The sequence below is a fragment of the Amblyraja radiata genome, chromosome 8, assembly GCF_010909765.2.
Source record: "Amblyraja radiata isolate CabotCenter1 chromosome 8, sAmbRad1.1.pri, whole genome shotgun sequence".
Lineage (NCBI taxonomy): Eukaryota > Metazoa > Chordata > Chondrichthyes > Rajiformes > Rajidae > Amblyraja > Amblyraja radiata.
This window is the reverse complement of record NC_045963.1, coordinates 8,445,389-8,466,101: the sequence shown is the minus strand read 5'-3', so window position 1 is coordinate 8,466,101 and position 20,713 is coordinate 8,445,389. Positions and strand designations below refer to the sequence as shown.

The following is a 20,713-nucleotide window of genomic DNA, read 5'->3' as shown; positions in this document are numbered from 1 at the left end:
ATTAACTTTATTTATTCGACAATAACATCACTTTCCACTAATTGGACTTTTACTCCAAAGGAACTGAGCATTATGTCTTCAGTTTGGATTTAACTCTACATATTTAATTTTTGGTGAAATTAATAAACATTGGACTGTTTATCATCAGCAATATTTAGGAACCAGGATCTTATAACGGCAAATTTGCTATTGATCTAGTTTTAACACCTGCAGCTGTTAAATTGAATGGAATTATGTGATTTTTTTTAAATTGTCAAACCCACTAAAGAATGTTAAGTGCTTACATCATTATTATTCACATCATTCAATTGTGACGTCCCAATTATAGCAAGATTTCATTAACAATTTCAGCAGAATTGTGCCAAAACTCCATTGTTAGAATTTTCTTTCCCAATTTCTTTTAAATGTGAATTGATGTTACGTGATGAATTATAAAATTGTTACTATTTTCCAGTGACTGGTTAAAGCAAATCGGTTATTGTTCTGAAAATACACCAACTCTTACAAGTCTTTAATACTGTGTAAACTATTCCAGATTAATATTGAGTATAACCATTGTTGGACATGCAAAAATGTTGGTTAAAATTTTATTTATTTTTGAAGCAACAAGCATTATATTCTGAAGATGAAGAATATACCACAGGTTCAGAAGTAACAGAGGATGAAGTAGGAGATGAAGAAGAACTGACCAAAAAGCAAGGTAAAAATATGACAATTGATTTCAAATGTTTATTGACATTGAAGCACATACTAGATACTTGTGAACAATATTAGCGTATAGTCACAAAGTTTCATTCAACAACCTCCATAAAGGCATTCTACTTTAAGAAAAAAATCATATTAACATGAAAATTAATGATGCTGGTGATACAGAATATATTATACAGATGAATTATTCTAATTTTATAATTCTGTATTACTTATAGAAAGCATGATGTGGCTGATTAGTCTATTGATCAACTATTTATTTTACCATCTCCTGTCTTTTCTCCACTACAACGGGGCTGCCTCCTGCACCTATGTAGACCTTGCTGATTTCATCACCTTTACCACTAACTTCAACCCTGCCCTGATTCATTTGGACTATCACTGACATGTCTCTCTCCTTTCTCGATCTCTGTTTCCATCACAGTGGACAGATTATCAACTGGCGTCTACTATAAACGCATCGCCTCGGATAGACCTTGATCGCACCTCCTCCTACCTTGCCTCTTGCAAGGACACCATCCAGTAATCTCACCTGCTCCCAAAATGAGGCTTTACACTAGGATATCCAAGATATCCTCACTTCAGCAAAGATGGCTTCCCCTTGCTTTTGTCGATAGATCAGTCTCCTCTGTGTCCTGCAGTTCTGCTCTCACTCCCATGACTCACCCAGACGGAGTAAGGATGAGAATTATCCTGGCCCTTGCCTATCACCTCACTGACCACTGCATCCATGGCATCGTCCCCGACAATTCTGCAGGAGATGTAACACCTGTCACTACAACTCTCTTCCCTCGCATCCATCCAGGGATCCCAGCCGCACTTCCTGGTGAGACAGAGGGTCACATGCACCTCTACTGCATTCAGTGCTCTCGATGTGGCCTCCTGTACATCAGCAAGATGTAGATGAGACAAACGAATCGCCCAACACTTGCACTTCCCTTTATTTACTGACCTTCTGTCCTTTGCCAGAGTGTGGCCGCACGCAGATTGGAAGCAGAGCACCTAATATTCTGCTAGCTAACAACCCAATGTATGGACAGTGAAATCTCCAATTTTAAGTAACAAACCCATACCCCCAACCCCCCCGCCCCACCATCACGATGACCTTTTCCCCATCATGTCTTCCCTGTGCTCCACCTGGCTGCACACCCAATTCTTCCATTATCCCAACCCCTTTCCCCCTCCCACCTAAATCCTTTACTCTGGCTTTACATTTTACTTCTGTTTCTTCCTTATCTGATACCCTTTTGTCACCTTTTCATCTCAAGCCTTTGTCCACCCATTTGCCAATCAAAGCCCCTCTCACCACTATCCACCTGTCATTTGCCAATTTGCCAGGCTTTATCCCTGCTACAATCCATCTGAGAAAGAGCGTTGACCTGAAATTAATGCCTCCGTGTCCTCCTGAGATGCTGTCTGACCCGCTTATGCTGAAATATTGTGTTTTTCTGAATCTAATTGTTTCTTCAGTTTCACATTATAAAATACCAGTCTTCAAATCTCACATTGATCTCTCCATCTTACTGCTAAATCACCTAATTAATAACCTTTAAAGCAGAAGATTTGCTAATGCACACTTCACTTCCACTTTCAGTTAATGTTCCAAAAAGCCTGCTTTGGTGAAGTATTTAAAAATGGTTTTAATTGTCTTTCTCGCTAACAATTTAGAATCTGCTTTAGGGACACAAAAAATGAATAACTCAATGCAAACTACTTGTTTTCACAGGAAAATGATAATTACATATTGATCAGCTCTCACCTGTGGAATTAAGCTTTGACCTACATCATTGTTAATTTGTCAGTTTCCAATAAAGGAGATTTTCTAAGCTTGTAAGGTTTGCTATTTCCCACCCCCATGCAGGTACAAGAAAGTGTAAGAAAGTTACCAATCGAACAAAGAAGCCAGTGGCATCTCCTATCACACAGAAAAAAGAGAAGGTAAAATGGATGGGAAAATATCAGGGGCTTTTTATGTGAAATTAAATTGCAGCAAGTATTCTACTGCATATACAGTGCCCTCCATAATGTTTGGGACAAAGACCCATCATTTATTTATTTGCTTCTGTACTCCACAATTTGAGATTTGTAATTTAAAAAATCACGTGGTTAAAGTGCATATTGTCATATTTTAATAAAATACATTTTTATACATTTTGGTTTCACCATGTCGAAATTACAGCAGTGTTTATACATAGTCCCATTTCAGGGCACCATAATGTTTGGGACACAGCAATGTCATGTAAATGAAAGTAGTCATGTTTAATATTTTGTTGCATATCCTTTGCATGCAATGACTGCTTGAAGTCTGCGATTCATGGACATCACCAGTTGCTGGGTGTCTTCTCTGGTGATGCTCTGCCAGGCCTGTATTGCAGCCATCTTCAGCTTATGCTTGTTTTTATCTGTCAGACAGGTGTTTGGGGATTTTTCTTTATTATAGAGAGAATTCTTCTGTCATCAGTTGTGGAGGTCTTCCTTGGCCTGCCAGTCCCTTTGAGATTAGTACGCTCACCAGTGCTCCCTTTCTTTTTAATGATGTTCCAAACAGTTGATTTTGGTACGCCTAAGGTTTGGCTGATGTCTCAAACAGTTTTATTCTTGTTTCTCAGTCTCATAATGGTTTATTTGACTTTCATTGGCACAACTTTGTTCCTGATGTTGATAAACAGCTATAAAAGTTTCCAAAGGTGATGGAAAGACTGGATGAAAGACTAGGTGCTGAGAGTTGTCTTATACCTGCATTAAACAGGCAATTAAACACACCTGAGCAATTGCAAACACCTGTGAAGCCATGTGTCCCAAACATTATGGTGCCCTGAAATGGGGGGAATATGTATAAACACAGCTGTAATTTCTACATGGTGAAACCAACATGTATAAAAATACCCTTTAATAAATTCCGACAATGTGTACTTTAACCACATGTGATTTTTTTTTCTATTACAAATCTCAAATTGTGGAGTACAGAGGTAAATAAATAAATGATGGGTCTTTGTCTCAAACATTATGGAGGGCACTGTATTTATTGAACATGAGCAGTCATTGTCCAATGTTCCTCTGAAGTCCAGAACAAGAAAGCATAATCTTAAATTAGACCTAGGTGATTTGGGATGAAAACTTCTTTCATTTCCCCAACAGTAATGAATATTTGGAACACTTTTGCGTTACTAACAGTTGATGTGTGGAGATGGGCAAGAATTGAGCTGGTATTGTGTAAAGTGCGAAATTGTGGTTTCAAAGATTGGCCGTTAGAGAGAGGGATGGGGAACGAGGAGTTAGACTGACATTGTATAAGACTGAGGAGCAGAATTGGGCCATTCAGCCCACTGAGCACTCTACCCTTAAATCATGGCTGAACTATTTTTCCCTCTCAACCCCACTCTCCTGTCTTGTCCCTGTAACCTTTGATGCCCTTTCTAATCAATCTCTGCTTTAAAAATACCCAATCTCCTGGCCTCCACAGCTGTCTTGCAATGAATTCCACAGATTCACCACCCTCTACAGTGCATCCTTTTATTCTGAGGCTGTGACCTCTGGTTTTAGACTCTCCCATTACTAGAAACATCCTTTCCACGTCCACAGTATCTAGGCCCTTCATTATCCAGCAGGATTCAATGAGACCCCGCTGCATCATTCTAAACTCCAGCGAGTACAGGCCCAGAGCCTTCAAATGGTCATCCTACATTAACAACCATCCCCAGGATCATTCTTGTAAAGCTTTGGACCCTTCCAATGCCAGCACATCCTTTCTGATTTAATCCTCTCCTCATTTACAATATAGTACATATTGCTACAGTGTATTCCATCTCCCACTTCTTTGCCCTCTCTCAACCTGTCCAAGTGCTTCTGCAGCCTCCCTGATCCTTCAACACTACCTACCCTTCCACCTATCTCTGTATCATCTGCAAACGTGGCTACATAGCCATCAATTCCATCATCCTGATCATTAACCTACAAAGTGAAAAGTAGCGGATCCAACGCCGACCCTTGTGGATCAGCACAAATCGCCGGCAGCCAACCAGCAGAGGCCTCTGTGTTCCCACTTTTTACCCTTTGTCAGTCAGCCAATCCTCTATCCATGCTAGTACCTTGCCTCTAATACCATGGACTCCTATCTTCTTTGGGAGCCTCACGTGTGGCACCTTATCAAGAGACTTCTGAAAATCCAAGTAAACAACATCCACTGACACTCCTTTGTCTTAACTGCTTGATTCCTCCTCAAAATAACTCCAACAGATTTGTCAGGCATGATCTCCCCTTAACAAAACCATACTGACTTTGGCCTATTTTGTGTGTTTCCAAGTATCCTGAAACCTCATCGTTAATAATGGATTCTAAAATTTTACCGACCATAGTTGTCAGACTAACTGACCTATAATTTCCTTTTGTTTGCCTCGCTCCCTTCTTAAACTGTGGAGCTACATTTGTGATTTTCCAGTCCTCTGGAACCATTCCTGACTCCAGTGTTCCTTGAAAGACATTGCTAATGCCTGTACAATCTCTACACCCTGCAATCTTTTGGTGTAGCCCACCTGGCCCATACTTTTCTAATCTGTTTAACCCACTGTCCCACCATCCAGTTTAAAACCATGTCTAAAGCCCTAGTTATGAGATTCTCCAGGACCTTGGCCCCTGCATGGTTCAGGTGAAGTATGTCCCTTCGTAATGGCTTCTCCCTCCCTCTCCAATACTGATGCCAATGTCTAATGAATTCAAGCCCACTTCTCCCACACCAATCTTGTTTCTAGGTCAGTTAGTCTGACATCTGTGGTTGGTAACATTTTAGACCCGTTTGTTTAACTTTCTACTCTTAATGACCCAATGCCAATTTGCATGTGGCTCGGGTAGCAATTCATAGATTATTCCCTTTTTGGTTCTGTTTTTTAATTTAATTCCTAGCTGCTCAAATTCCCTTTGCAGAAGGAGCAGAACCTCTTTGCTTGTTTTATCTATGTTGGTGGTTAAGGCCAGTTGAGGCGATGGGATGATGTTGGAAATTGTGGATCGAGATTTTTAATGGACGGTAGTGAAAGGTCAGGTTCAGCCTCAAGCTTTTGAATCAGGAGTGAAATTGTGCAATGTGGCGGGGGGGGGGGGGGGGGGGGGGCACAATGTGGTCAGATATCTTGTAAAAGTATTACATTTGGACAAAACCTCGAAATTTAATTGCACATCAATCTCAAAGAATCAGGGACAAAGTTGAGGAACCGAACATCTTCTAGATTATCTAATCGAATAGATTTGAAGGGCTGATTGGCCTTCTGTTTCATTGTTCCTACCTACATTAAATAATACCAAATTCAAATGACATTTTCTGTAACTAATTTTCTTATTACTTTATTTGTCATTCCAGGGGTCAGTTCGAGATGGATCTCCTTTCACGTAAGTAACATGATTTTTTTTTTTTTATTGTTTTAGTTTAATTAATAGCATACTCTGAAGTTAACAAACAATAAAAATAGGAAAAGGACATTCAGCCTCACTAATTAACTCTTGTATAATCCTAATGCATTTTCTACTACACGAACCAAAGTTGCATTCTTATTGGATTTTTTTATGACAGGAACTAAATCCCAAAGTGCTTAATTAGTCATTTGAAAATAATCAAAGGAGGAGAAATGATTAAGAGCTTAATAAAAGTAATGGGGTTTTACAGAGATCCGAAAGAACTGGGATAATAATGACACAAAGTAACTCAGCAGAAAAAGGATGGGTGACATTTCAGTCGGGATCCTTTGTTCCGACCTGAAACGCCACCCGTCCGTTTTTGCCAGAGATGCTGCCTGGCCTGCTGAGTTACTCCAGCACTGTGTCTATCTTTGGTATAAACCAGCATCTACAATCCTTTGTTTCTATATTTTGGGATAATATAATAGAGTCGGGTTATATCTGGATAATGGTGGCAGTGGAGTAGTCAGAGCAAGGAATCATCAGCTAAGGAGTCGCATTGAATTTGAATGTAGTAAAATCATTATAAATCTGAGAGCTATGGGAGTTTGGAAATGAAGTAAGGCATCTGGGTATTGGGAAGAATGTATTAGAATCTATCTGTAGAGCAAAAGAAGAGATTATACAATGTGCGCTGTAATGTAACTGTTTCTTTTGTCAGTGTCAGTTTTCAGAAAAGCAAATGGGACAGCAATCGCTCAATGCGATATAACCAGGACGCCCAAAGAGAGGAAGGTACCTTAAATTATTACAAATTGGTGGTCTTTTGTGGTAAAAATATTATAATTTAGTATAATATATAAATTATGTTATTATTTTACCTTTAACTTTCTTTGTATGTGCCAGTTGCAAATTCCCAATATATTTAGCACGTGATAAATGTCCGTCTTTAATCGTATTTGTAGAAAGTAGTGCAGAAGCAGAAGCGGTTATTTGAGGTTAATGCTGACTTTAATTTTCAGATCAGAGAAGGATGGTGGAAATAATTGGACATCTGACAAAGATACGATTTGGAGAAAAAATTGACCGCAGTAAAGCAAAAGAAGGAAAAGAGGCAAGTTAATTTTTTAATGGCATCTGGTACAAATTGGCTGAGCATTGTCTTGTGATTATGTCCGTAGTAGGAAAGTGTTTTATTTTGGGCAGGGGAGCAAAGGTCTGTATCTGCTACTTGCTGTTTTGTCATTTGATCTTTCATGATTTCGAGAGTATTGGTTATTCATTTAAAAACTTTCAAAAGGCTGTTTGCTAGATTTTATTCATGCATTCATCTTAATGCTTTGATGTAAAGTGAATGCAAGAATTTGGGTCGCACAAAGCCAGTTGAGCAGTTAAAAAATAGTAAAGGAAAACTGATACGAACATATTTCTGGTATATAAATAATCTGTGAAGTTAAAGAATGCTAAATCAACGCAGTCAAGGAGAATGTGCATTTGGTAAGCGATCACTAGAAGAGTCTCCAGCTTCACTTGCTGTAGCACAAGGCGGAGAATTTTCTGGGTAGTATGATCCGAGAAGTAGTCAGATAGTACCCCGAGTGTGTTCAGGCAGAGGGAATGAGGATGTTTGCCAGACTAGGAACAGCCAAAAGGGAAATGTGGTGTAGGAGTACCCCAAATCAATCTCTCTCACAAACAGATTTTAACAATTGAATAACATTAACAAGAGTGAGGCCAGCATTGGGAACCTTGCACCACGTGGCTCAGTTGCACAACGGGGGAAGAGGAAGGATGAGATCATGGTCATAAGAGGATTCAACAGATAATAATAATAATAAATTTTATATTTAATGGGCGCCTTTCATACAAAATCTCAAGGACACCTTACATAGTAGATCGGAGTAAAACAAGTAATTAAAGACATCACAATGACACAAATTAAAAACAGAATTCAATCCAAAAACAGAAAATCAAAAACACAGTGTGAAGAGAGAGCAGCGGCAACCAATTCGTGCCAGCGTCCACTCTCCCTTCACGGCAGCCATCTTGGACACAGACCTACAGGACTACAGTGTATTGCTAGACATACACATGCCTCCTTACCACAAACGAGGAGCTTATGTTGTTGAGTTTTGATTAGCAAGGATCCGAGTGGCACAAATACTGGCATGGAACCTGTTTTGTCAAATGTTAATTATCTTCCTTAATTTTAAACCTACTACTACTTTTGCAGTTTGCTGGTGGCATTTATTCCAGATTGGAATCTCAATTTAAAGTCTGTCAACCAGCAACCTCTCGCCAGAATAATTCATCACAAAACACAAGGTAAACTGGATTTCTAGTTTTGTAACTAAGCTTTTTACAATGCCCCCTAATGAGTGAAATTAAGATTTCACAAAAATCTTTCAGTTTCAATTCACTCAGTTTTGGGAGTACCTCAATTTTGTTTTGTTTGTACCTTTTGAATTGTTGTAATATAGATAGGTCTGTGATTAACAAGGTGCTATTTAGTATGGAGTTGTGACCATATAAAATATATATTCCATATATAGGACCTACCTAGAGTGCAAAATCTAGAAATGCCTGCTAATGTTGGATACAACCTTTGTCAGTAACTAATTGAGAAATTATTCAGCTGTACAAATGACTTGCTTTTCTCAGTTTACCCTGCCAACATTATCAGCAGAGGAATAGGCTGCGTGTAACAGGTGCCTATTACTGGCTCCATTACCTCCCACTGAGGGACACAGCTAATCTACAGTTTGTAGCACCAACTGCACTAGACAACTTGTTTAATTTAGAGGTAGCATGAAATATGTGCTTTACAATAAACTGAATGTGTTTTACTCTCTTGGCCCTAGGTCGAAGGCCCGCTTATCACAATTGCGTCCAACATAGTGGAACCTAGAAGCAACGAGGATTAAAGCTTGATAAATGCCACCTTCCACTGCAATTTAAATATGCATGTTTATTTACATTAAATATCTAACTAATAAAGTACAATGGTTATCATAATGCTTCTGTAGACTACCCAGATTATATCACAAGAGTAATGCCATTTAAACAATCAACTCTTCTGCGCTTGACAATATTTAATTTCACTTCCAATTGCTTGACTGCTCTTATTGCATATGGTTGAAATGTTTTACATGAAACTTTTCAATGTAGTTTTTCCAGTTTTCTAAAAAATTACAGCAAGTTCGTAATTTTGTGAACTATAGTTAATACTTTAAAGGTGTAGATTTGATTACTTGCAAAGTTTCGAGATTTAAATTGCTGGCCAATTCTGAGAAAAAAACTGGTTGACTGCTATCCTGCAGCACTAAGGAATAGCTTGTATATTTATAGATAAAGTTTTAATTTCCTACCTCTTGGCTTCAGATTTGATTTGAGTTTTAATGCCATGTGGAAATTCCTTGGGATTACATTTTCTACTAATTTATGAAAAGTAAGGATTTAAAAAAACATTTCTAGTATCCCGCACTGATTAATTTCTACAATATAAAATGGTCTTACCAAGAATAGGTTCACTATTCAAACAATCTGAACATTCATTCTTTATTTTACATAAGCTATTCTATAGTCTTCATTTGTACAATTAATCATTAAATTGTGCAGATGGACCAAGGACCTTGAGAATAATTACATAAATGAATTGTTTGAGCTACTATTTACAATCTGCTGAAGGGATTTTACGCTGAACATTTAGAACTTGTTTTTACAGCTCGTTAAAATGTTTTGCACACTTAAATGATATTCAACATGGTATGTGCATTTTCAGGTATACTTTTGGGAAATCAACATAATGAAGAAATCTGAAACCAATAACAATTGACAGAACAACTAGTAGAATTAAATGCAATTACAATAATATTCTTGAGCATTCAAAAGTAAGTTTTTTGCCTATTCAGTAACTCATTTAGAAATCACTTATTTTGTTTTTTATCTGGTTTTAACCAAGTAATTTTTGTTCAGAAATATCAAAATGAGCCTTTTAAAATATATTCAGCAGTGGCACATAAAACCACTGTTGTAAAACTGAGTGTTACCAAATTGCTGAATAGCTCCAAAGTGACAAAATATCCAAATGACATTAAAGCTTATTTTGACTGACATTTGTTTTGTAATCTATTTTTAAAACAATCCTGTAAACTTATTAAATTATGTGGTGGTGGAAAATATTTGTTTTTCCAAGGAAAACCTGGAAGTAGTTGGCCTCTAAAAATAGTTGGCCAAGTTTTTGTTTCACATACAGGAATTTCCACACACTTGTGCTGCACCATATGGAAAAGACTAACAATTGTAGTGGTTCTTGTCTTCTGTCTGTAAATACCTGTGTAGCTTTTGTAGTGAACTACTTTCATGAGCAGATTTAAAGAGATAGTAAAGCAGAAGTACATCATGATATCACATTTACTCCAACTAAGTTGACACATAAAATTCCTATGCAAAGGTTGCTGCTAATATTCTAACAAACTGCCCAGATTTCTTTGTAGAAGAAATATATCATGTTCAATGAAGTGAACAAATTAATTTAGATAATAAGAGTACACTGCATGATCACAACAAGATCACACAGGTCTAGCATTAGCCTTAACTACATAGTTTAACTTGTTCTCTCACTCACATCCACTCTATAAAGCAAGAATGTGAATGTATTTAAACTCCAATGCGTCACCATTCCCCTGGGTAAAAAATTCTGAAGTTTCTCCAGACCTGGAGATGATCTTTACCTTAAATAGCCAGCTATCTATGCTGAAACCAGGGTCTCTAGTTTAGATTCTCACTGAAGGAATAACTTTCTCTCGAACCACACATTGTATCTACAACTTCCTCCAGTTTATTTAGTCTATACCATAATGTGTGTTATATTGACCTATTGTTCATTCAAAAAAGTTAATTGATTATTTTTAAATTAGATTATTCAATACTGATTTATGGATGTTATAATAAAATGCAAAGTTACCATTTGCTTAACATTTCACATCATGGGTATTATTTGAGGAACATTAATCTAGGCTGCCAATATGTAAATCAAAAATTTATCTGGACCACAGACAAATTTTCTTACTCTGATCTGATTTCCCGAATTAAGTCATTTTTTCTTTTGTTGTTTTACCAATTGTCAATAAGAAAGGAAAGCCATTCAATCTTCCATCCATAAACACGAGTACTAACCATGAAACACTAAGTGCTGGGTGAAAAATGTGCCAGATTGAGCTATCAACCTGCATCTGTTCTCAGAAACTACCAAAAAAAAAAAAAAAACACAAATGGCTTTGAGTTTATTTCTTTATCCTCAGTAGCATGCCTTGGACAAACCAAAGGATAAAAGATGAGCACTGTTATTCTTCACACTCCTTTACATATGGCTGTTATTATAAAGAAGTGAAGTGCCTATTTATGATAATAGCAACTAATGTTTTGACTGAAACTTTGGGACAAGGATACCTTGAAGGTTTTAAGAGTCTTGTTGCAATGAGGAACAATCTACCTATTATATAATTTCAATTGAATTTTGAGGCAATGCTTTACGGTCCATATCAACTGAACCACATTAAGAAAACTCACTTTTTTTAACGAACAAAAACAAAAACAAAAAAAAAGAAAGAAAAATTCTGAATTTCCCTGAGGGGATCAATAAAGTATTTATTATTATTAGAATGGCCAGACACCAAACTTGTGCCGTAACCTTTTTAATCATCCCCAATACTTAAAAATGAACGTAAAGAGAAAATGTTGAACAAATTAAGCAGGATATACAGGGGGGGGGGGGGGGGGGGGGGGGGGGGGGGGGGGGGGGGGGGGGGGGAGTGACCAGAACTGCAATAAAATGAGTGCCAATATAGAGCTTAAATGAAAATTTTAGACAACAAAAATTGATCAATCTTTAAATACTTACTGACTGGCAATCCAGTAATGGGACCACGTGGCAATATCACGGTAATGGGATCCCATTGACCCCACCTACACTTCGTGCTGCCTCGTGATGCGGATAACACTAAGCTGGGGGGCAGTGTTAGCTGTGAGGAGGATGCTAGGAGACTGCAAGGTGACTTGGATAGGCTGGGTGAGTGGGCAAATGTTTGGCAGATGCAGTATAATGTGGATAAATGTGAGGTTATCCATTTTGGTGGCAAAAACAGGAAAGCAGACTATTATCTAAATGGTGGTCGACTAGGAAAAGGGGAGATGCAGCGAGACCTGGGTGTCATGGTACACCAGTCATTGAAAGTAGGCATGCAGGTGCAGCAGGCAGTGAAGAAAGCGAATGGTATGTTAGCTTTCATAGCAAAAGGATTTGAGTATAGGAGCAGGGAGGTTCTACTGCAGTTGTATAGGGTCTTGGTGAGACCACACCTGGAGTATTGCATACAGTTTTGGTCTCCAAATCTGAGGAAGGACATTATTGCCCTCGAGGGAGTGCAGAGAAGGTTCACCAGACGGATTCCTGGGATGTCTTATGAAGAAAGACTGGATAGACTTGGTTTATACTCTCTAGAATTTAGGAGATTGAGAGGAGATCTTATAGAAACTTATAAAATTCTTAAGGGGTTGGACAGGCTAGATGCAGGAAGATTGCTCCCGATATTGGGGAAGTCCAGGACAAGGGGTCACAGCTTAAGGATAAGGGGGAAATCCTTTAAAACCGAGATGAGAACTTTTTTCACACAGAGAGTGGTGAATCTCTGGAACTCTCTGCCACAGAGGGTAGTCGAGGCCAGTTCATTGGCTATATTTAAGAGGGAGTTAGATGTGGCCCTTGTGGCTAAGGGGATCAGAGGGTATGGAGAGAAGGCAGGTACGGGGTACTGAGTTGGATGATCAGCCATGATCATATTGAATGGCGGTGCAGGCTCGAAGGGCCGAATGGCCTACTCCTGCACCTAATTTCTATGTTTCTATGTGAGCAAAATCAAGGGCCAATCACCCCGGTGATTCCTTCTATCAGGCAAAAAATACAAAAGCTTGAAAGCCTGTACCACTGGTGTCATCAGACTACTGAACGGGCAAAGGCTGTGGTCCAGATCTCCCAACCAACTTCATTGTGGCCCAATGCGCTTTTCTAAAATCTGCACTTTCTTTGTAATTAATGCTGTAACATTACAATCTACACTCTGGAATTTTTTTTCTTTGCACTACCTGGTGTACAGCTTGATTGTAATCACGTATAGTATGGTTTGACTGGATAGCACACAAAGCTTTTTGCAGAATCGTGGTACAGGTGAGCATAATAAAGTAAAACCTCACTTCAAAATTGTACCCAATCCACCGAGCATAGAAATTAGAAAAAGCTGGAGTAACTCAGCGGTTCAGGCAGCATCTCTGGAGAAAAGGAATTGGTGACGTTTCAGGCTGAGACCCTTCAGACTGAGAGTCGGGGGAAAGATAAATGAGTGCTGTAGACGGTGATTAAAGAGAACAAATGCTTAGAAGATATGCAAAAAAGTGACAATGATCAAGGAAATGGGCTAAACAATAAGGAGATACAATGAAACTCACCAGGCGACAGTGAAACTAGTACAACGACGGGAGAAGGATGGGGATGCAAGGGTTACTTGAAGTTAGAGGAATCAATGTTCATACTGCTGGATTGTAAGCTGCCCAAGCATGTGAAATAGGAGCTGTTCCTCCAAGTTGCGTTTGGCCTCACTCTGACAATGGGGTAGGCCCAGGACAGAGAAGTCAGAATGGGAAGAGGAGTTAGCGTGTTTGGCAACCAGGAGGGAGATCATGCAGGCCCAGCGAAGGTGGTCTGAAAAACGATCGCCCAGACTACGTTTAGTCTTGCCGATGTATCAGAGTCTGCGCCTGGAACAATGAATGCAGTAGATGGGGTTGAAGGAGGTGCAAGTGAACCTCTGTCTAACCTGAAAGGACTGTCGGGGTCCCTGGACAGAGTTAATGGAGGAGCTGTAGGGACAGGTGTTGCATCTGTGGTTGCAGAGGAAGGTACCTGTGGAGGAAGTGGAGGGGAATGGTCTCTGCAGAAGGCAGAAAGGGGTAGGGATGGGAAGATGTGACCAGTGGTGGGATCCCGTTGGAGGTGGCAAAAATGTTGGGAGGATTATGTTGTATGAGACGGCTGATGGGGTGAAAGGTGAGGATTAGGGAGACGGTCTCTGTTGCAACTGGGGGAGGGGAAGCAAGAGCAGAGCTGCGGGGTACTGAGGAAACGTCTGAGGGCCTCATGTATGATGGATGACGGGAACTCCCGTTCCCTAAAGAATGTGGACCTCAGATATCCTGGTTTGGAACATCTCATCTTGGGTGCAGAGGCAGTGTAGACGGAGGATTTGAGAGTAGGGGATAGAGTCTTTGCAGGAGGCAGGGTGGGAAGAATTGTAGTCTAGATACTTGTGTGAATCAGTAGGTTTATAATAGACGTAAGAAATGAGATCGAGTCACAATATGCTACTAAAAAAATAAATGCCACTTTCACAGTACACCTCTTCCTCATCATTGTTTGTAGTGTTATCATCAATGCAATACGTTCTACAGGGGGACTCCGAATTTTAAGCAATGCTGGTCAGCACTTGACAGCAGCAGAGGAGCAGTACAGTACATGCATTTGGAGGAGGTGACATCTAGAGAGGCAATAAGAAACTTGATTTCAATATTAACAAGCCTGTAAACCATCTGATTATCCGCATGTAACCTTAAGACAATACAAAATGCACCTATCCAACATATTAACGCTTTAATGACTAATGTCAATTTATTGTCATATTGAATTCTGCAAGCATTTAACCGTATTAAACATTGTTCCCCACTGGCTGCAGCAGGAGAACAGGCTGCTCATGAACTTGCAGAATTATCTCAAATTGCATTGAACCAAGAAAGAACTGGGTTAGATGGTGATATCAAGAAGTGAGTGGTAAGGTTGGGGGCATAAATATATCCAGAGTGAAACCAATGGAGTTGTCCTCCAAAAACCACTTCCTTCTCAGTTAAGAGACACTGAAGCTGAAATGCCAGAGTTAAATGAATATCTAAGGCACTAGATAGCTAATGACATTATAATGATCATCTCTCCTATGTTGTGTAGAAGAATGCACATTAAGTCCACTGTCGCACTCTTTTCCAGAGATCTTCTGCTTCTCGGTTTCAAAAATGTAATTGTTTCTGGCTTACTCATTTCCTTTGGGAAATTATTTGATGCTCAAAAAAGCATCTGTAAAGAATCCGCCCCCTCCATATTCATTTTATGTGAGGCATTTAAATAGATGACCACTAACACTGTATTAAAAAAAATTCTCAGCCACCTTTCCAATGATCCCAAGTACAGTTGTTTGTAATACATTTAAATGATTTAGATGAAAATATAAATTAGCAATTGTTGAGAGTGAGGAAGGTTATCAAATGATTCAGCAGGATATATACCAAATGTAAATATGGGCAGGGAAATGGCAGAATGAGTTTAATTCAGACAAATGTGAGGTGTTGCCTTTTGGCAGGTCAAATGCAAGAGGAAGTGTACAGTAAAATGAAAGGACCTTTAGGAGCATTGATGGCTGAAACTTGGGATGCAAATCCGTAGCTCCCTGAAACTGGCAACACAAGTAGAAAGGATGGCAAAGATTGCGTACAGCTTGCTTGCATTTTTCATAAGACTTTGATTCAGCCACATTTGAAGAACTGTGTGTAGTTCCAGTTGCCACAATACAGGAAGGATTTGGAGGCTCCAGAGACAGTGGAAAAGAGGTTCACCAGAATTTGGCTGGATTAGAGTATTGGATATAAAAAAAGGTTGGCGAACTTGAATTGGTTTCTCTGGAGGCTAAAGTGCAGACCTGATAGAAGTATAGGAAGGAACTGATTAGAAGTATGTCAAGTTATGAGAGTCATTGGTAGGGTGGATGGCAAAACGTTTTTTTTCCCCCCCAGGGTGGAAATGTCAAATACCCCAGGGCATATATTTAAGGTAAGAGCTGGGAAGATTGAAGGAGATTTATAAGGTTAGTTTTTTTTTACACACTGAAAATGGTAGGTGCTTGGAATGCATTGTCAGAGGATATGATATAAGCAGATATGGTCGGAACATTTAAGAGGCACTTAGACATTCACATGAACAGGCAGGGGATTGACAGATATAGACGGCATGCAAGCAGATATGTCGCTTAAATTGGCATTGTGGTGGCACATATATTGAAGGGTCAGTTCCTGATCTAGGTACCCTTTCGGCCGGCAATCTCCTAGTCTGCCCTGTGCATTCTAATGGATTGTGTGCCATTTCCGTAAAGCGATACCAAAAATTTGGCATTAGACAAAACAAGATTTTTAAAATCAACATTAGCCAAGCAAAAAAGTTTAAATTATAGTCCAGCTTAGAAAAAAAATAAAGAACGAAAATGTTAATATGAATCAAAAACAAGAAATTTGACCATCAGACAAGTCAACGGAGAATGCGATCTTGCTGGCTCTACCTTCTGCAATGGAGCACTTGGTCAATAAAAACACAGACACAAGAGTGTTGTTCATACGCTGCAGGTTGGCATTCCCTGCTGGTTACCAAGCTTACTGGGTCTCTGCACATCCATCTGCAACTGGATCCTCGACTTCCTCATCAACAGACCACAATCAGTACGAATTGCCAGCAACTAACCATCACTACAGGAGCATCTCAAGGCGGACACAGTTCCAACTCCATCTTCAAATTCACCAATGACACAATCATTGTTGGAAGAATTACAAATGATGATGAGTTAGAGAATAGGGAAAAGATTGATCAACAGGTGCCAGAACAACAATCTTCCTTTCAACGTCAGTAAAACCAAGGAACGGATTGTTGATTTTGGAAAAATCAACCGAGGATCCACAAACCTGGCTTCATTAACAGAGAGAGTGAAAAACTTCAATGCCTGGACGTGGAAATCTCCTGGACCAAGCACATTGTCCTGGACCAAGCACATTGATGCAATCATAAAGATTCATCAATGCCTCTACTTCCTTAGAAGACTGAGGAGATACAGATAGTCATGAACTTCTACAGGTGTACAGTCGTCAGCATACTGACTGGTTGCATCACAGCCTGGTTCGCCAACTCAAACACCCAGGAATGAAGTAGATTGAAGGAAGCGGTGAACACTGCCCAGTCCACCACGGGCATTGACCTCCCCAACAACGACAGGAGTCACTGCCTCAAAAGGACACCCAATATCATCAGAAACCCACACCACCCTGGCCACACACTCATTTTACTCCTGCCATCAGGTAGAGGAGCCTGAAAGCTGTAACGCTAGGTTGGGGAGCAGCTTCATCCCAACTACTATCATGCTGTTAGACTCTACAACCTCCAAATAAGCTACTGAATGTTTTGGAGTTTATTGTGGTGTTTACTGAGTACCACATTTACATATCTGTTGTGCTGACACAAGTAAGAGTGTCATTGCTCCATTTTGGGACATATGTGAACAGAACACTCTTGATTCTTCTGCAGAGATTTGGCCAGGCCTGCTGAGTAACTCCGGCATTTTATTGCCTTTCGTACATATTACACATTGAAGTTGCCTGCAATCATCTTATGTTTAGAAGTGTGAATGATCTTTAAAGACCAGGTGCAGGGCACAGTTGCGAGACCAATCCAGCACATGTGGCCTTTTGGTTTTTCTGTCCCTTGCTTCCACCCTGCAGAGTATCCTTTTACGAGCTGAACCTCTTAAAGCTTTTGCTCAATGCTTCAGTAGTATCTGCAAGTGGAACAAACAAACATAACTTATTATTATCCCCATATGGTCAATAAGTGACAATTGCTACACGCACAAACATTCAAAAATCTTTCTTTGTTTGTTATTTCAGGATCCACGTATTTATTATATCTTCTGCCTTCAACTTTACAATTCTGGAATATCACATTATATTTTCCTTAATTCTTTTGCATATACTTGCACATCAGAATGTAATTAACTATTTAAAATCATGGCAAAATACACTGTCCACAAGCAGTGAAAAATTAATATTAAGAATTCATATGCAAATAGAATTGTCAAACATATTACAAAACTCGGGAATATTGTCAAGATTCACCTTTTCATTGAGCATCATGCATCTGTCCATTCCCAACACCATAGTAAATCTTAAGTTTCAAGATGATTTGACCATGAGCACTTCAAATTCAATTAAAATGCAGATGCTGGAAACGACTTACAATATCAGTGAGCATCGGAGTTAAACTAATATTTGTTCCTAATTAATGATTTTGAACAGCTACTAATAAATCCCCAATAATGCTTAGAAACATGTTAAATTCACTTTGCATCAGTGTAAAACGACTGAACAAACACCATGTTCTATGATCTTTCTATTAATTATAATTAACAAAAAGAGAATGACCCAATGTTATTTTCACTTTAATTTTGTAATAATTAAAAATATGAATCCATTATTGACTTCCTTTCATTCATAATATTTGGCAAGTTTGTGTGCATCAAAAAACATGGAAAACAATATAAAGTTCCGATTTTTATTTTGTGTGCTTTATTTCCACCATGGGAAACCTGTCAGATAAAGCACCTTATTTATGCCAGTTCCTGTCTACAGAGGATTCTTCACAGAATCAAATTAATCGTGGTTGGTTTAGTATACAAGTAAACAACGTAATTTGGATAATAAAACCACGGAGATTTGAGGCAAGGTTGCCTCCTTAATAGAGTACAAAAACCGGCAACAAAAGACACAATATTATACACAGTAAAAATGCAATATTTTTAAATTACATCATACAATGTGAGAAGAACAAAAATCTCTGTAACCCTTCACACCTAGATACACCTCAAATCTGGATGAAAAGCCACAACAAATTACTTCTATGTAAAAGCTGACCATTAATATGATTTCCCTTGAGAAATATGCTGCAAATGCCTTTGTTTTAAGTTATCTAAAAATTTGTGTTTAGTTTTCCATTTATCACATCTTCAAGCGCATAACCCTAACACACTGGATCTCTCTCATGGCCGAGATGCTTCTTCATACAAATAGCTAACAGGCATTCAAGCAGGAAAAAATGTCACTTGACAGTGAAGCACAAAGCATCAGATCAACAGGCAGAACAGAATTAAACGAAACTCAAACTGTATTTATAAAGGACAAAACTAGTCATGCTAGTAGTCTCATCAAGAAGTGGATTGGCTCCCTCTGCTCAATATTCGTGTGACTGCGCTCATAGTGGATTCAATGGTCCTACACAAATTATCTAAAAGGTCCTGCTGTTGCATGTTAAAAAGCCCTCTGGAATGGGTACAGCTATTAGATAAACCAGTTTCTGGATCAAATGATGGCAAGTTTTGAGCCTCACAGTTCCTAAGGTCAGTCAGCTCAGATAAAATTGTCGTAGCAGGTGGTGACGTAGAGGGAGAATCAGAATCATCTTCATTCACACTCGTTTCTTTTTCGGAACTTAGTAGTTCCTTCACCACTTTACAGTTGTCTGCTGCATCCTCTCCCTGCAACTGTTCTACAGAGTCCTGGGGCCTATTGTTGATTAATGTCTCATGTGCACTCAAGGAAGAAACTTCCATTTTATCTTCTTTAATAGAAATGGGATCAGGGGTTGGTGGGTCTTGTTCGGTGCCTGGATCAATAACCGTTGAGTCCCTAGTTTCAGTGTCAGAGGTACTGGCAGAGGTTAATGCCTCCCTAGGTTCTGTCCGAGCATCACTGGGTGTGCTTTGTCCCGTGCTGTTGTCCAATGGATGTTCTTCATCACTGCTAACGCGCCTCCTTTTAACAGGGGTGGCTCCTTCATCATCTGTTAGATAAAAAGAGGAAAACTAAATGTGAAAAACATTCACAACCAAATATTGCAAAAGTGGGATAATGATATTCCAAAAACATAATTCTGCATGTTTTCAAATCTAAAAGATGTAAAAGGCTGATTTAAAAAAAAGAGGTCACGCAACTTTTGGGGAAAGAGAAATTGTCAATATTTTAGGTAATGATCCTTCATTGGAGCTAATAATGGGGCATGAAAAAAACATCAACCTGGAAGTAGTTAAAGTCGAAGCAAAATGTGAAATTATCAAAGTTAAACTCTCAATGTTAAAAATAAGAAATTAAATGTCAAGGTTCTTGAATTCATAGTGAAAGGTCATACTGTATCTTGTCAGAAGATGGATACTATTTTTCACATTGTAAGTGGGCTTCACTGGAGACCAACGTTGGAGCAGCCAGAGTGGGAATTGGATGGAGAATTAAGCTCAGAGGTAACTAGAAGCGCAAAATCAGGTTTCTGCACAGAATGGAGATCTGCAAAGCATTCATGCACTACATTGAGACCACCACCTCATAAACAGTAACATGTAGGAATGGAAAAATGAACCCGAGCATCCCAAAGGAAATTATCTCTGAACGATACCCCTCTCAAAAGATATATCTGGTGTAACTTTACGGAGGTATCAAAAAACAGTCAGAAATATATTTAATTGGAAGATGTAGAAGGTGAGGAAAAGGAAATCCCATCTCGATGTTGACAGAGAAGCAAACAAAAGGGTGGAGACGGAACCAACATGGTCAAGGTCTCTGTCAGCTATGGTTGTGAGGAATCCTATATGGTTTGAAAAGGGAGAAATATTAATATCAGTGGAATGGAAGATGGCACAGCCTAGAGAGATCACTGGAG

At 39.1% G+C, this 20,713-nt stretch overlaps 2 protein-coding genes across 8 annotated transcripts in view; one reads left to right on the top strand and one right to left on the bottom strand.

Moving 5' to 3' along the window:
• sanbr (SANT and BTB domain regulator of CSR) overlaps positions 1–10,211 on the top strand; it is a 67,166-nt gene extending 56,955 nt beyond the window's left edge. For all 7 annotated transcript variants that reach the window (XM_033025145.1, XM_033025149.1, XM_033025152.1 and 4 more), the window contains 7 exons: positions 604–700; positions 2,570–2,646; positions 6,062–6,090; positions 6,818–6,891; positions 7,119–7,210; positions 8,330–8,421; positions 8,958–10,211. In XM_033025145.1, coding sequence (XP_032881036.1) covers positions 604–700; positions 2,570–2,646; positions 6,062–6,090; positions 6,818–6,891; positions 7,119–7,210; positions 8,330–8,421; positions 8,958–8,994 — 498 coding nt within the window. In that variant the 3' untranslated portion in view covers positions 8,995–10,211. The remainder of the gene's footprint in view (positions 1–603; positions 701–2,569; positions 2,647–6,061; positions 6,091–6,817; positions 6,892–7,118; positions 7,211–8,329; positions 8,422–8,957) is intronic.
• Positions 10,212–18,545: 8,334 nt separating this feature from the next.
• Positions 18,546–20,713, bottom strand: part of usp34 (ubiquitin specific peptidase 34) — a 181,136-nt gene continuing 178,968 nt past the window's right edge. The window contains 1 exon segment of the mRNA XM_033025144.1: positions 18,546–19,843. Coding sequence (XP_032881035.1) covers positions 19,209–19,843 — 635 coding nt within the window. The 3' untranslated portion in view covers positions 18,546–19,208.